The 16,891-nt window shown below is 36.2% G+C and overlaps 1 protein-coding gene across 3 annotated transcripts in view; it reads left to right on the forward strand.

Moving 5' to 3' along the window:
* The window catches only part of ADCY1 (adenylate cyclase 1), a 162,172-nt gene that overhangs the window by 103,842 nt on the left and 41,439 nt on the right, over nucleotides 1-16,891 (forward strand). For all 3 annotated transcript variants that reach the window (XM_058044885.1, XM_058044894.1, XM_058044904.1), the window contains exons 8-9: nucleotides 11,776-11,931; nucleotides 15,353-15,547. In XM_058044885.1, the coding sequence (XP_057900868.1) occupies nucleotides 11,776-11,931; nucleotides 15,353-15,547 (351 nt within the window). The remainder of the gene's footprint in view (nucleotides 1-11,775; nucleotides 11,932-15,352; nucleotides 15,548-16,891) is intronic.

Here is a 16,891-nt window from a genome sequence, read left to right on the forward strand (position 1 = left end):
AGCATGTGGTGAGGTGATGACAGTGGTTTTCCAACAGGTGCAACTACAAGTCACACCTTTCCTCTTCAACTGGTTACTGAGTGCAGTCTTTTGTTCTACTGAAAAATGTTTCTTGTGACCACAGTAGGAGTCTTGAAAGTCCATAACTGTTGTTTAAACATTTTCAATTTGGTAAACCTTTTCTACATCACAAGGCTTATTTTTGAAGTTATCTATCATAACATGATAACAGGCCAAGAGAAACTTTATTGCCTTTTATGTCAACCAGAGAATTTGGGATACAGATTTTTGAACCCTTATCTTCTGAAACTCTGTGCAAATAAGTTTAATTCAGGGATTTTAGCCTTCAAGGGGAAAATTATTTTACCCAATTCTGTAAGTATTGGTCAGGTTTTAAAGTGACGTCTTTATACACACCAGGTTTTAAGCTGTCAAAACTCCATATTTGAGGGTTTTAACCATCAAGTGTCTGAGAAAAACATAACCACAAAGAAACAGGTCATCTTGAATTTCATATCTCCGATCAGTTTTTTGGCCTTAATTTGAGGACTATCTCAGTTTTCATGAAAATGTTGGGAGTCCAGTCACCAGGGTAATTTGATTCTGGGATTGAAAATCCCATTGTTTTATTCTGGACAGGCTGCTGCAAGAGTGATTTTATGTACTTCGTCTGAAGCATCTTCTTATTAGAGAGATGGAGTTTTCTCATGCAATATGAAAATCATGCAATTTCACATTTTGTTAGAGGAACAAAATGTATATATGATTAAATTCAGTTTTAGATAATATGAAAGAAAACAGGTGGAAAACCACCTGTGGGTTAAATTCTGTTTTGGCAGTCAATGAGATTGGTTTTTGGTGGCTTTCTTGAATTCAGTACTAGCATTTTTTAGGAAATCAGTATTTCCTAAATTAATCAATCCAAATAAGGAAGAAAATGAAAGGAAGAGTTTATTCAAGGTATTATTGTTGCTAGATTGTCTTGGTTTTCTGTTGTTTTCACTCCTTCAGCCTTATGTATAATTTCATTTTTATGTTATAATTTATCAGGTTTCATTTCATATTAAGGAAATAAATAGTAGAATTTCAGGAAATTGTTCCATTTATTGGTGCAAAAAGACAAGGAGAGACAAAAGGGAATTAGTGTGACTTTTACATAGAAAAACTGTGTTGTGTCAATTCTGCTACAAAAAACAGTGGTTGAGGAACAGAAGCTTGACAATCACATATGGAAGGAAGCCAGGTCAATGCATGTTTGATGTGCAAGAGTGAGAGTGTACTGCTGTGAGAGCACGCATTTCTTTGTCTTTGCAAGATCGCTGAGAAACTGCTGGTGATTGGTGAGAAAGGACTGCTTGGTTTGTCATCAGCTACATAAACCCAGATGCCATCTTACCCATGGGTGTCACTGAAGAGTCTGTGGAAATGGCAGAGGCTGCTCCACAGCTTGGCTAACATTAGCTCTCCAACATGCATCAATGGCGTGTCAGCCAAGAAAAACCCTTCATGAATTTTACTGGTGTTGACTGGTTTCTCCACTGGGCTCGCAGGTCAATCAGCATGCCACTTTTCTGCTTGTCACAGTCCATCACAGCTATGCTCTGTCTTTGTACACTTGCATACTGATCACTGACCACAAGCTACATAATAGCATATTTGCCTTCTAAATAAACACCTGCTGTTCCCTCCAAGCTCAATTCATTCACTGCCTCTTTAGAGACATAAAAATAGAAGGCTACCCATGAAGCACAGGCAAGACAGAGTTTCACCTGGCGAATGTAGGTATCTTCTGGCTTAATATTGCATTCCTTCCTCTTGAACCTCGGCAGCTGAAATGCAGTTTTTATTATATATCATCTCTGACATTAACATGAGCTGACTCAGGCGGGTATGATACCAAGTGGAATGAAAATCAATGTTATGAGCAACAGACAACCAAGAATATGTTGAATTTGAAGCAAAACTAAGACTACTTGGAGTTTTGTTAAACATTATTTCTTCTGAAGACACATGCCCCATATTCTTCTATATTTGGTCTGACAGAAAAATTTTTCATCCCTGTCACTCTAGCCAAGAATGATAATAGCAGTGTAACATGACTCATTCATGTACCAGTTACATTTTAAATATGAATAAATTATAAATTATTCCCATATTTTAAATCTTCCATTGAATTAGCTAATTTTGTGATCTGATCTGCTTGCTGGTTTAGTGTGAGGGCACCACTAAGCAGCCACTGAAGGAATAAATTTCTTTTTGATTTGTTACAGTTTTTATTTTGGTAAAGAATATATTAGTCTATTATTATCTATTAGTCTATGCAGTCAACAGCTTATTGTCCACCTGGAGACCAGTGAAAAAGGGTGTCCCACAGTGGTAAGTGGTGAGGCCAATACTGTTCATCATCCTTGTCAATGACATGGAAAGTGCACCTCCAGCAAGTTTGCTGATGACACCAAGCTGTGTAGAGCAGTCAATACACTGGAAGGAAGGGATGCCATGTAGAGGGACCTGGGCAGGCTTGAGAGGTGGGGCTGTGTGAACCTCATGAAGCTCAATAAAGCCAGCAACAGCTGGCTTGGGGCAATCTTAGGTACACCTACAGGTTGGTGAGAATGAATGAGAATACACTAAGGATAAGAACTCGGGAGTGATGAAAACTCAACATGAGCTGGTAGTGTATGCTCACAGCCCAGAAAGCCAAGAGTGCCTTGAGCTGCCTTAAAAGGAGAGTAGCCAGCAAGTGAAAGGAAATGATTCTGGCTCTCTACTTGGCTCTGTAAGACCCCACCTGCAGTTCTGTTTTGGTACTCCCATCATAAGTTCCATCCTCCAACAAGGAACTGTTGGAGCAAGTCCAAAGGAGGACCATAAAGTTGACAAGCAGACTGGAGCACCTCCCCCACAAAGACAGGTAGAGAAAGTCGGGGGTCTTCAGCCTGGAGAAGAGAAGGTTGTGTGGAGACATCACAGCAATATCCATTATCTGAAGGGAGCCTACAGGGAAGCCAGAGAGAGACTCTTCAGCAGGAGCTGTAGTGATAGGACAAGGAGTAATGGCTTCCAACTGAAAAGGAGTTAGTTAGGTTACTTGTTAGAAAGAAATACTTTACTGTGAGGGTGGGAACAGCTTGCCCAGAGAATCTGTGCATGCTCCAACCCTGAGTGTTCAAGGACAGTTTGGATGGGGCTTTTAAAAACTGGTCTAGTGGAAGGTGTCCCTGCCTCCAGTAGGGGTTTGGAACTAGATGATCGTTAAGGTTCCTTCCAACCTAAACCATTTTATGATTCCATTATTATTGTTATTATTAGGTAATATTTATGCATAATTGACTGGATTACATTCAGCTTCTAAACACACTTATATAATGAATCTGATTTCCACAGGCAGAATTTTTTTAATTAAAAAAATCTTTTTTGCTGATTTTCATAGTTAAAAACTTACGCAAAATTGCTTTTTTTCTTACATGTTCCCTAATACATACCCTGATAAAGTTACTAGCTTTTTAAAAGCCATCACATTTCTCTTAAGTAAAGTTTGATTATATCTTCTTGATATTAATACTTACAATCATGCGACAAAAATACTGCCTTGAGAGAAAATTTGAAAATTTTGATTTATGTAAGTAAACGCAAATCTGACCATACACATGAATGCCTTGGGCTTTTAAAGGAGATTTGATCCAGATAGAAAAACATATATATTTCTATTTAATATATAAAATTGAATATATTAAATATTCACAAGATTCATACTTGTGAAACATGATTATTCTCTTCGTTTCAAAAAATTCTAACTTTGTGAAGTATAGTAAATATTACTTTATATGGATTTTATTTAAAAAAAAAAAATCTAGGCCATATCTCTTAATCTCAGAGCCCCTTACAAGAACTTTATAACTGTTTAGACCAGTTAAATAACTTTTTCTATTAATGATTTCTTGGTAACCCACCTGACTAATCCAGCAATTGAGAGACAGGGCTCCACTTAGGTGCAAGCAAGAAGTCGTTTATTGTAAAGTTGTGAAGTCATGAAGTCATCTATTCTATCTAAAGCTCGGTTTATATATTCTCATAGCTTTGAATAAAATTTTCCACTGCCAAGCAATAATCACATTTATATGTTACTTAGCAATATTGCTTAACCACAATCTTACAGGTGCAGTCTTACATGACTACCTTAAAACAAAGTACCACATTTCTTTTAGCTTCCTCCTTTACATTTCTATTTGATGTTCCCATGGTTTCTGACCTACAAGGGCCAAGATGTCCACACCATCCACCATCTCCATAGTACTCTCTGCTCCACTGCCCAGCTGCCTCCCCATAGTGTGCCATGAACAGCAATAAAGCTATGTCCAGGAATGGAGGTCATTGAGTGCAAAAATCATAGGGGAGTACTCTTGATATAATTTACAAATTATTCCTGTGTCTTTATAAGTGTCTCTTGGATTTTACAGTCTACCTCAAACATAATCAATAATTGCCTTCCAATAGATTGCAAAGCACCGTCTGCAAAATTTCTTTTAATGCACTAGTGAGTTATTCACAGTGGGGTATTCAAATATATTAGTCGTCTTCTGTTTGTGGCAGTGTAATTCACATGCTATCTGCACCTACTATTTGAATAGCACGGAATGATGGACAGTCATGAAAAATGCATGAAAGTGTATCTGTTCGCCCTTCAGAAACTAGATTTTTCTCTGAAGAGATTGACACTTTTTCCTGCCTTACTATGTACATACAATGCCAGGCCAAGCAGTCTCAGTAAATTCTTTCTGTGGCTTGGATAGCCCTGCTTTCTTATCTGAAGTCTCTGAGCAATACTATGCCCATTCTGAAAATCCAGGTGAAAACCATGTTTTATTTTTTCTGAATCCTTATTTAGTTATCCAGCCAGAGGGAAGTGGATGGTGGTTAGAGGCATGGTGCTTTGTGTCCTGTCTGGTTTGCTGTGTTGAATCATGCCCTAAACATTCCAATTCAGATGGCTAAAACCATGGATTTATTTTTGCCCAAAAACTAATCATAGCAAAAAAAAAAAAAAAAAAAAAAAAAAAAAAAAAAAAAAAAGGCAAACAGTAATATATTTTAAAAGGGTAATTAAAGCAATGTTTCAGAAAGAGGAAATTACTGTTTTCAGTCTTTTGAATTTCAGGGAAAATCAGCTGAAAGATTGATGACTAAATAAGTAAATACAGCTTAACAGCATCCTTTGGAAAATTCTATTTAAAATGTAAAAACTCTTGAAATGTCAGAATTCTCTGGAGGAATTATCTACAATACACACCTGTGGCATAATTTATTGTCAACTGCAGATGGATTTAAAGCTCAAAAGGTTGATCACAATTTCTCTGACTCACGACAAAACAGAGAGAAATTCAGAAAATTGAGATTCACACAGAATCACACAGAATCAACTAGGCTGGAAAAGACCTTTGAGATCAAGTTCAAGCTATGACCAAGCACCATTGTCTCTACTAGACCACAGCACTGAGTGCCACATCCAGTCTTTTCTTAAACACCTTGACAGCTTGTGACTCCACTACTTCTCTGGGCAGCCCATTCCAATGCCCAGTCACCCTTTCTGTATTTGTTCTAACTTGCATGCCACAGCTGCAAGAAAAGTGGCAAAGGCTGTCATATCACTTTAATATTTTGTTGTTTCATCTAGCATAAACTCATGAGATAGTAAGCATCCTGCATTGCAGTCCTTACACCACAGAGTAGCAGGAAAACAAACCAATTTTTCATCAGTCTTCTTGAAAAGACAGTATTTTTTTCTTGGAGTACAGTCTTCTTTACTGATAATTGATGTAGCCTTGTTGCATGAAGCAGATTATTTGCCTTCTATATTATAATAAATTACTAGGCTCTATATTCCTCCATCACCAGCCAACAGGTTTTGTCTGCTTATGTCTTTCCTGTGGCTGATTCAATTCTTTTCCCCCCAGCATGGAAGGAATATTATGCAATATAGCAGACAGAAAACAACATAGATTCATGATTATATTTTTGCTTTGTATAGATGAAATGCATAGTAACTGCCTGTGCTTGTCTTTTGACTTTATTGTTAATTTACTGTTAGCAACTGGAATGTTTCACAGGTTTTGGGATGCTTTCTATCATGTCTTAATAATACTCTAATTGAGCTTTTAACAGTGAAAGAATTTTATGCCTATAATCCATGTATTACTAGGAGTTTTTAATGGAAATGTATTGGATTTTGTCTGACTTGATTAAAAGAAGTAAAAGAAGGCTAGAGAAGGAAGTAATTGAGTGATACGATAGGTCTAAAATTGCTGTACCTAATCTTTTTAATCTATTACTTCATTCAAAATGAAGTTCCACATGTATTTGTGGGAAATTTCTTTCTCTGCAAAATTAATTTGATTTAATCATTCTGGTTAAGTCTGAGGGAACATACTACACAGTTCTCGTATTGTGTTCTTTTACCAATCTTGGAAAATTTGTTTTTTTCCACAGAGCGCTTATGTCCCAGTAAATCCATCTGTATGCCTAACAGATCCCTAAGATTTTTTTGGCATCTGACTCTTCTAAAAATATTCTGTTTACTTTGTTTCAAGGAATTTTTTTATAGTTCTTGTAAGTTGTGCATTTTCTGGACAAATAGATTTTGATTATATTTTTACTTAAGTGACTGTATGCTTACCAGCACTTATGGAGTGCTAGAGCTCTGACTCTTAAACTCTAAGTAGTGACAGAAAAAGAGATCTTCCCATTTAATGCAGGGGATATAAAAACTTTACCCACTACTCATAAAAACTCTTTCCTTTATTAGCACATTGCAAGGAAAAATGTATTTGACAAAATTCTTCTAATTTGAAATGCTGCACATCAGGCATCTGAGTCCATATCTGGGCACAAACTAAAGATTTCTTCTTTCAAACTGACAGGTACCTGTAGCTGCCACCGCCACCATGACTGTGAGAGTCCAGGGATGTTCTTTCTGCTCAGTGGGTCACAGCTTCTTCCAAGGAATGTAACTAGAGATCTGAATGCATAATTTGAGTGTTTCAGATTTTAACACCCTAGATATACCTTAGCAGAGCCGATTTAACAGGCACACAGCCATTTAATGGAAGCTCTAGCTTGTATCTGGAGAGGGGCCGTTCTGTGCCTGAGACTTTGCATTGCTCAAGTTGTTGGAATAAACAAATCTAAACACTGGAAATAAATTGCTTGTGTTACTACCCAGCAAACACAAACAGAAGAACAATGTCTGTTTTGCAAAGTGTATTGCTCTACATCCTCAGGACTGCTCCTGCTGTAGCTATGAAGCTGCTGGTGCATCATCATCAGTGTGAAAGCCTTCAGTTTGGGCTGTCATTGATAGAATTAGTTATGTGCTCCAGTATCATTCTCTCTTTTTCTTCCTCCATAAATGTGGAATCTGTACAAGGAAAGATGTAGGGCACTGGTAGAAGATATTTCTCTGTTGTTGATCTCCTAAACATTGGTTTTGCCTTTACAACTGCTAAAAACTTTCTACATCTGTGTCAAGGAAGTGGTTACACTATTCTGAATTTTAAAATTTAATCTTACAGAAGCTATATTTTCTGGTAAAATACCTAATGCATTTTCTTATTGGATAGCTGAGGTGTGATAAGTAAAATGTATCATAAGGGCAGTAGAAAAAATATCTCATGATTTTAACTATAAGAAGAGTGAAAAAAAAGAAAAAAAATGTGCTCATCTATCTTAGGACAAAATGTCTTAAAGATAGTCATGGAACAAATATAACCGCCAAGAGACATGGTCCTGCCTGCCTGAAGATAGAAAACACATACAGATACAGTGCTACAGCATTTATGGTTTCTGTAAATGTGTTTAGAATTACATAAGTATCTTCTTTTCCTTGCCAATTTATGCACTGAGGTTGAATATAGTCAGGGAAATAACAGTTTGCTGACATTTCTGAGAATCTCAGATGAGCACCAGTTAAGTACTTATCAGACTATTACATGACATTCAAACACTGGGGTTTTTTCACCAGGATTTAAATCAGTGCTTGTTTGTTTTCTGCATTCACAAAGCTGTATATAGTCCTGGCCACTTTCAGAGTGCTCTGCTAGAAAAGTCCAGCTCTTAACCTTATTTGTCAGCTGTGTTGCAGCAAACAACCAACCTTTCCTGAAATTATGAGCTAAATGAACAGTGAACAGATTTAGAGATGATCCCAAGGATCAAAAAAACATGAGAAACTAAAATGCATTGACAAAATGAGCTGGAATGGGAATGCTGCAGTCCAACTTTCTTGTAATGCTGGCCTGGAGCAAGATCAGAGGAAAAGCAGAGGGAAAGACACTGGGGTTACGTTTATTCATTTGGAGGGGATTTTTAAAGTCTGTTTTAACAGACTGTTTTGCATTTCCTGATTTTGTCATAGACTTAGAGCTGAAGTTGAGATTACTGAAATATTTCACTGAGTTGACTGTGTCAAAAGTGTTGTTCTGCTGTAAAAGGAAGAATAAAAAAGATATATGAGATGAAGATGAGAGAGAATTCCTTTTAATTTTAGATATTGTGTATATATAGTAGTGGAATGAAAAATCCTCAGTCCAAGTGCAGAATCTATATGTCCTGAAATGACTAGATTAAAAAAAATGAAAACAAACCAAATAAAAAACACCTCAGCAAATCAACCAAAATTATAAATAAAATCATATGGATCTGCTGAGAACTGTCAGTGTGTCCAACTTGTGGGTATGCAGTGTCCTTTGAGTGGCCATGTTCTTGGCCAGCCATGAAGTACAGTAGCTACACAGTACTATATCCATAGCATTGCACACCAGCTGAATTTGGATGGGGCTTTTGCTGGCTTTGCAGTCAGACCCACCTTTGAGTAAGTGCTGTGTGTTTCCCTGGCAGGCAGCCTCTTGAGGCATGATCATCCTTACAGGTAAACTTCTTTGTATCAAATCAGCATTTCCCTTGCTACAGACTCTATCCATTGCATCTTGTTCTTTTTTCTGAGTAGTATTCAGGATTATTCTGGTTCTGTCTTCTCTGCCGTTACTACTTAAGTGGTTAAAGACAAGCAAGTAGATCCCTCCTTAGCCTTCTCTTCTTCCAGATAAATTAGCTAAATTCCCTCAGGTTCTTCTTGTATGTCATATACTTGAAAACCCTAATTGTTTTGGTAAACCTTTGCTAAACTCATTCCAGTTTGTCCTTGTTTTTCTTTGATGTGGGATCTCACACTACTCCTCTTTTTCAGAGACCTGAGCTGAAATTTCTATTTAACTCTGAAACAGCTGGAAAAATTCACTGTATTTCCAACACACAAAGGGTGCATACTGTTGATGTATTATCTGCTTGTAAGATTTCTAAGCTAAAAGAAACCAGTTGATGGTACGAGCTAAAACTGTTCTACATACTGATTTGAAGATAAAGTCAAGAAACTGAATAAAAACATGTGGTTGGAGAAAAGTTATGTTGGTGGCAGGGCCACAGTTCAGAGTGCATTCCAAGTTTTCACGTTGGAGGTTGTTCTCAGAAACACATCTATTATAAGAAAGTTGCATGGAGGAAAGTCTAAATTCTTCTCTATTCATAGGAACTCAAATCCTTGTAGGAGGATATAGTCATGCACATATGATCACCTTTCACAATCATGCCTTCTTGGATCTTTTGCTACTAAGATTCTCTACCTTTTCTTTGCCACTCTTGCATCTACACTGTGGCATTTCCACAATGAAGGCTGTCAGGAAGTTTTTGTGGGTCTCTGAATTTATTTAAAATCATAATTTATTTAAAGTCATCAAAATTGTTGACTTAATGCAATGTCCACTGTGAAAGGTTTGAGCAATGAGCTAATGATTTCTTGAGATATCGTCTACATGTAAATTTCTGAAAATAAAATTAAATGCAAAACTGGAGGGAGTTTCAAGAAAGTTGCTCATTTTTGTTGTATCAAAGTGTTGATAGAGAGACTTGATAGAGATTCCCCATATTCCTAGGGGAATTATGACTATATTAGGAAGAATTACAAGTGGAATACTTCTGCAAAAAGTATGTTTTAGCTTTTGGGAATTGTAGCTCAAAAATTGATCCTATCTGCCATACTCAAGCCTAACAACTATCTACTTGGTGTCCTTAGGAATACCTAAAGGATGATTAGTATGTGAATATCCTTGTACAGTATCTTCAGTGGCATGTCTTCTGCCAGAAAGCCCTTGAAAGAAACGGTTCATATTGGGAATCTCTTCACGCAGGCTATTGTTAAACTACTCTTACACAAGTGATTTGTGTATCTGCACTAGATACACAAATGTCCTTTCAGATTTCAGCTGCTGACTGTGCAGTGTAACACAGTGCAGTAATGCTAACTAGCTTCAGCCAGTCTTCCAGTGTACAATAAAGCACCTAGGCACCTTTGCACATTTGAAGCCCCTCACATGTTGACAACATGGCTGCTAGGAGAAAAATAACAAGTGCAACATTCTGGTTATTATTGTGTTTCATAGCCAGTGTGTAACTGACTAAACAAGATATTGAAAGTTCAATAATGTATAACCTCGATTTTCCAGAAAATGCTAGTGCGTGGTTGTGTGTTAAACATAACAACAAGCCGATATTCGAGATGCCATTCAGAATATAATCAATGTCATTTGCCCTGCCCATCTAAATTTAGTTGTCCAAGAAAACGTGTATTAAACAAATGCTTTCAGGTTTTTTCTTCATTCTTTGATCATTGAAGAAACTTCTCTAGTAAATCATAGTATTGCGAATAATGCACAGCAAATTCTCATTGTCATTTGTGGACTTTAATAGCATTTGAGTAAAGTTTTTGGAAGTGATTTTTTCTATCTTTGATACCTAGGAAAACTAAGGACCATTTCCTCTGTGCTTCTTTATTTTGTTGATCCAGAAGAAATTAATTTTACAAGCTTGAATTCCCATACTGAGGAGGCATGGGGTCCTGCCATGTTTCTCATTAACACTCTCCACATGCCAGAAGGATGAATAAGTTTGGTATAAACATTGAGGATACAATATCCTCATCTGAGAAAGCACCTGAGTATGTGCTAGGGCTTTACTAAAGTCAGCAGTCGTTAAATACATGCTTAAGAGTTTACCAAGGAAATGTATGTCCTTGCCAAACAAAGGGCTTTGTGGAAAAGGAATAGATTATACTTAAACCTCTGAGAGTATTTCTGTGTATACTTATACACTATAACACTTCTTGCTTTGTAGAAATAAGATGTGAATTATAACCTCAATGCCTCAAACACTTCTTTTAAGGTGCATATACATGTATATATATATCTTTAAAGCAAAAGTTACTCTCTTCAGATTTTAATGAACTTCCTATGGCTGAAGTAAAAAAATAAGGAACAAAGAAGACTGAAATTATATTTTTTTAACATCATTTAATAAGAATGCTAATTGCCTCCTTATTTTCCCTGTATTTTCAAAAATTTATTTTAATATTAAAGAAATACAAATATTGCCTTTTTTATGAGTCTGTCATTAATGCACTTTTTTATAGTTCACATTTTTAAGAAAAGAACAGTTCCCAAAATGTTAAGAATGAGTTTACATAAAGCCTGTTTGATAGATTCTTTACATCTCATGTTGAAGAAAGATGAAGTAATTTTCATTTGCAAATGTGAAATATTTATCAAAAAGAATTGCTTCTTGACTAGAGTATTATTTTCTGGCCATGGTGGGGAGCAAATGCCTGCAAGTATGTATGTCTGCATGGGAATGCAATATCTTGGTTCTAAATATTAGTTTTCTGACCAACAGATATTTCCTGGACTGATTCTCTCAGACATTAAGCCTGCCAAAAGAATGAAGTTCAAGACCGTCTGCTATCTGCTTGTTCAGCTCATGCACTGTCGCAAGATGTTCAAAGCAGAGATCCCTTTCTCCAACGTCATGACGTGTGAGGATGATGATAAGGTAGTCCATGTGGGCCAAGTGCAGTCTTTGGGCATCAATTCCAGGACTGCATCAAGCAGACCATCTTTGAGAACAAAGGGGATGATGTTACAAACTGATAAAAGCGCTTATGGTGTTCCTGCTGGAGCTAGAAAAATCTAATTCCCACAGTAAATAAAAACCAAATTTAATCATAAAAGTCCTCAAATTTGGAGCTGCTCTTGGAAAAGCCAGCATAGGTGTCCTTGTGCCTTCTATTAAGGGCTTTTTTTACAGGAACTGGAATTTCTGAGGCTGTTTCCATTCTTTTAAACATATATTCTTTTGTATCTTTTGTCCACCCCAGTCTGAATTTGATGGTCACAAATGCAAACCAACAGAATAATTGTTTTCCCTAGATGGTTCTGTGAAATAGGAAAGGCAACTGATTAGCCAAAACCCCTCTTTGTCCATAATACAAATCCTAAACATAAAAGTCCCTAATACAAATATAAATTCCGTTTTCTTGGATGCCTGGTAATTCCAAAAATCAAAACTCTTTACATACTAGTAGCCTGGTTTGCTTCTTTTCTGTATATGGATCTACCTGTAACTTTATGGATAAACACAATGAGAGTTGCTCATTCCATTTTCTTTGACAGCAGATGGCAACATTACACAGGTCACTCCACCTCTGAGTGGCAGCTGGAATCAGTAATTCAATTTGACTGATTGCTTCACTTTTTCTTTTTCTTTTTTTTTCTTTTATTAAAGACTCAGTCTAAATCTTACTTTCAGAAAGCATTCAAATTTTCATATATTGAGTTTTATACGTGCTTGTGTTTCCTCTGCAGAAAAAGGAAAAAAAGTCAATTAGTTCCTTTTAAAAACAGTTTTTGTGAAGACTTTCAGAAACTCCAGATTTGATTTTTAAATTGGCCATGTACAAGGCCTTCCAACTGAGATTTAGTGTATCTTTGAGTATTTTAAAAAATAACCCACACATTCTTTGAAGGATATGCAATACTTTTCATTGTGTCTTGTGTACACATATGTATAAATATGGTAATATACACAGAAAACACCCATGTGGATTTGTTAGTGATCTGTTGGAATTTTTTTCATGCCAGAACACTGGCAGTGAAGTTCTACAATGCTATCAGTAACAGAAACTGCCGTTCTGGGCTTTTGTAACTTTTATGTTACACATCATGGATTTGTATTATATTATACGAATATAAATACACTGTGTTACTATGTAGGGTTTCTTTAGAGTTTTCAGTACTCAAATCGTGTAAATAAAGTAAACCACGTGGGGTTTTTAAAGGCTTTGAATCCAGTGCCTTTCTGAGAAACATAAATACTGGATCTTGATCATATGTAGGACATGATGGAAGTCTACTGTAGCAAAATAATAATAGAGATAAAAATAGGAGACCAAGAGGAAATAATTATATGTAAGAAACAGCTTTTTCGATTAAGAATAGAAACTTTAACCCTGTTTCAAAATGGCATAAATAATACAATTTATCCATATATCAGAATAACACTCATATTCATCTACCCTCATTTCAGGTTTCAATACAAACAAACATTTATTTAAATACTGTTTTCCTCCCCCCTGTTGTTATACTATAGGCTTACATTTGAATTGTAAAAAATCCTTGAAGATGTATTTCTGCTGCAACTAATGCAATACATATGCTAACTAATTATAGTTTATTGAGAGCAAAATTTTATATTTCTGACACAGAAATTCCTGTTCTTATTATTTTCCTAAAAGCACTCAATTTCCTTACAAATTACTGATAGAAATGTTTCTTCAAGAAAACAAATTTCTCTCAGTTTAGAAACACTGAAAATAGTTGTTTGGCTGATAATTTAAGCTCTCTAACCAATGTATGTCCTTAAGATTAGTTTTCATGTTGAAACTATTAGCTCTTACACCAAAAGACAATATACCAGGTAATGGGATCTGAAAGCTTGAAGAAAAATGTAACCTTTTAATTGTTTACTGCTGGTGTAGCCTCCTCTCTCCATATAAAGCCAGCAAAGCAAGACTTGAAAAGTTACTTTATCTTTGCTGGGGTCCATTTTTCTTCACAAACAGAAAACTAAGATATCAGTCAGCAGATAACCCTTCTCACTATTCATAAGGATTTAGATATAATATAATAATAATAATAAGCTATGTAAGGTAATGATCTGCAAGAGTTCACAATTTGTTCACTGATGAGGTACTCCTAAGAATTTCTTGTGAAATTCAAACTGCTATTCCTGCAAGATTACTTAGATAGTGATCACCATCATTTTAACCATCTGGATTAAAAGGATATGTTGTTGTATAGCCTCTAGAGTGGGTATTTAGGACTGAGTATTCTGAAGACAGAAATTTTGTTTTCTTCTTTTACATCTTTCTGACATACTCTACTTATTATATCCTACGTAGGCTTGTTATTTCATAATCTTTTGAACTGTCTTGAACTCTCCAGATGCTAGATAAAAAAATGTTCCTTTAACTTTACAGAAATAGTAGAACTTGTCTGAGCTTTGTTGTCAAAACTGTTCTGGGAAGTCGGCTTGACCCCTGTCCATTCACAGAACAGATCTAGCCATAAAGATTTAGATTAAAGTGCCCTCAACTGGAGGTTCCCACCAGCGTGGCTGAGATACTGCTCAATGTCTCCTGAATGCTCTCTGTGAAAAGTGAGACAGCTTGTTTAAAATCCCTTCAGATATGCTCTGTGATAAATCTTTTCCACTGGAAAGGACTATGAATAATTATCTTATAGTTGTGCTATCTCAGCCTTGGAGGAGACAGTTAGGCAGTTAGTTTAGTTCTGATAATTTGTTGGATGGCTCCATCTGGATCTGCAAGTCTCTTGAGGCATACTCAAGAGGTCTTAACAAGAGAGCCAATTGGGTGAGTTAAAGATAACACTTAAGATTTCAGACCCTCTGTAGTCACATTGTAGTTCTAAGTCCCTAAGTCCAAGACTTTAGGGTAAATATCTTTTTGAAACATGTATTCTTACCTAGACAGTAGGACTTTTCTTGTGTACTGAAGAGCCTGGTTATCTTGTCTTCAAGATGTCCAGAGCTCCATGTCTTCTGTCAAGAAAACAAACCAATATAAAACCATTTTGCAAGGTAAAATAACTCTACTGGGTACAAACTGATTATTCCCTTAGTGGCAGAGGAGTGTCAGGGCCATAGGTGGAAAGAATTTCTGTATTAAAATCTTGGAATGAAGTGGGAGTTTTCTCTTTGCTTTGAATGACATCAGGATTTCAGGTAAAGAATTTTTAAAAGGTGACATTCACACAGAGATAAGAACTCTGTCTTTTATAGTTGCTTGCTTAATGAATTCCCCATCCTCTCTGTGAGCTTGAAGTAATATGAACAGCAATGCATAATCTCAGTGCTAATAAAATCTGTGCTTCTTTCTTCACCCATATTACAGAGGAGAGCATTAAGGACAGCCTCTGAAAAACTCAGGAATCGCTCCTCTTTTTCTAACAATATTGTATACAGCACTCCAGGAACTCGAGTGAACAGATACATCAGCCGCTTGATAGAGGCCCGGCAAACTGAGTCTGAGATGGCTGACTTGAACTTCATTACCCTGAAGTATAAGCAAATTGAGCGTGAAAATAAAGTAAGGGAGTTTATTTTTACTGATTTTGCTGACCATAAGCCATTCAGCACTGGGCTTTTTGTTTGGGTTTCATGCAATGTTTAAATTCTACGCACTATCTTCAAATACTCCACTGGACTATTTCTCGGATAAGAGGGTGACATAATTTCTACCTTCTATGGAAACACTTGAAGGGGATAAAAAGAAAGATTGGTATTTGTGGTAATCATGTATCCTCTGAACAGAGAGAGACATAGTTCTCACCCAGGATTTTCCTGGGAAGCTGTGAAAAGCTGTGAGAAAGTTCAGAGAAGAGAATGAGAAACAGTTCTTATCTCCATTTGCTGCACCTGTTGTGCACATGTGAAATGTGTTATGGAGATTGTTTACCAAAGGGTGATGTCTTAATTGGACACTGTGTTTGGATTGATTGACTAATTAGGATAAGCTGTATTGGACAGTCTGTAAGGGTTACAAGTTTCTAAGAGTATAGTATAATAGAGTATAGCTTAACAAAGCAATTGATCAGCCTTGTGCAGTCATGGAGTCAGTGCTCATTATTCCCTGTTCAGGGCATCATTGCCACGATAGGTATTGTCCTACTTGTCAGGATCCTACACAATGTTATGTATCCTGTGTTTTGGTCCTTCTTTTCCTTCTCCAAACTGTCTGAGTCACTTGTTTAATGCTGTCTCATTGCAATGTGTCTGCCTACTCACTCATCTGCTTTGGAGAAGTGTTATTCACAAGAAGATGTATAGGTAACCTGGTAAGTATTGATCCAGAAATTCTAGAAAATATTAAAAAAAAAACAAACAAACAAACAAACAAAAAAAAAACGAAAACCCCAAACATTAAATCTCTGGACAAGGTTGCAATATTATACCAGTGTGGCTGTGCTGAAAGCAGGGGATTTACTCAGACCATACAAACATGCATATCAGTAAACAATTGTTCCTACCTTGTAGGAGTATTTTTTGTGAATACAAATTATTTGTATCTACAGCCTTTACTTTATGTGTTTGAAAAAACAAAAGTAGTATGGTTTTCATTAATTGCAGTAATATTTATTTTTCCACTGCCACTGTAAGTCACAATATAGTCTAAGATTTCAGGTCACTACTGCTTCAAGTTAGAAGGCTGTGTGCCATATTGGATCCAAATTTTTTAAGGTTTAAAGTATAAATTTTGCGTTCAAGTTTCCAAAGTAATTTATTATTAGGCTGTAACTTTTTTGTTTCAAAATAAAAAGTATTCTGGTGTAAATGACATTGAAGTTTGGGTCTTTCTGAGAAAACACTTTTGTTTTTCAACCCCTGGAAATCTTTCTCTCATTAATACTGTAGCTTAGATGAATCAGGAACA

This window comes from Melospiza georgiana, chromosome 1, assembly GCF_028018845.1.
Source record: "Melospiza georgiana isolate bMelGeo1 chromosome 1, bMelGeo1.pri, whole genome shotgun sequence".
Taxonomy (NCBI): Eukaryota; Metazoa; Chordata; class Aves; order Passeriformes; family Passerellidae; genus Melospiza; species Melospiza georgiana.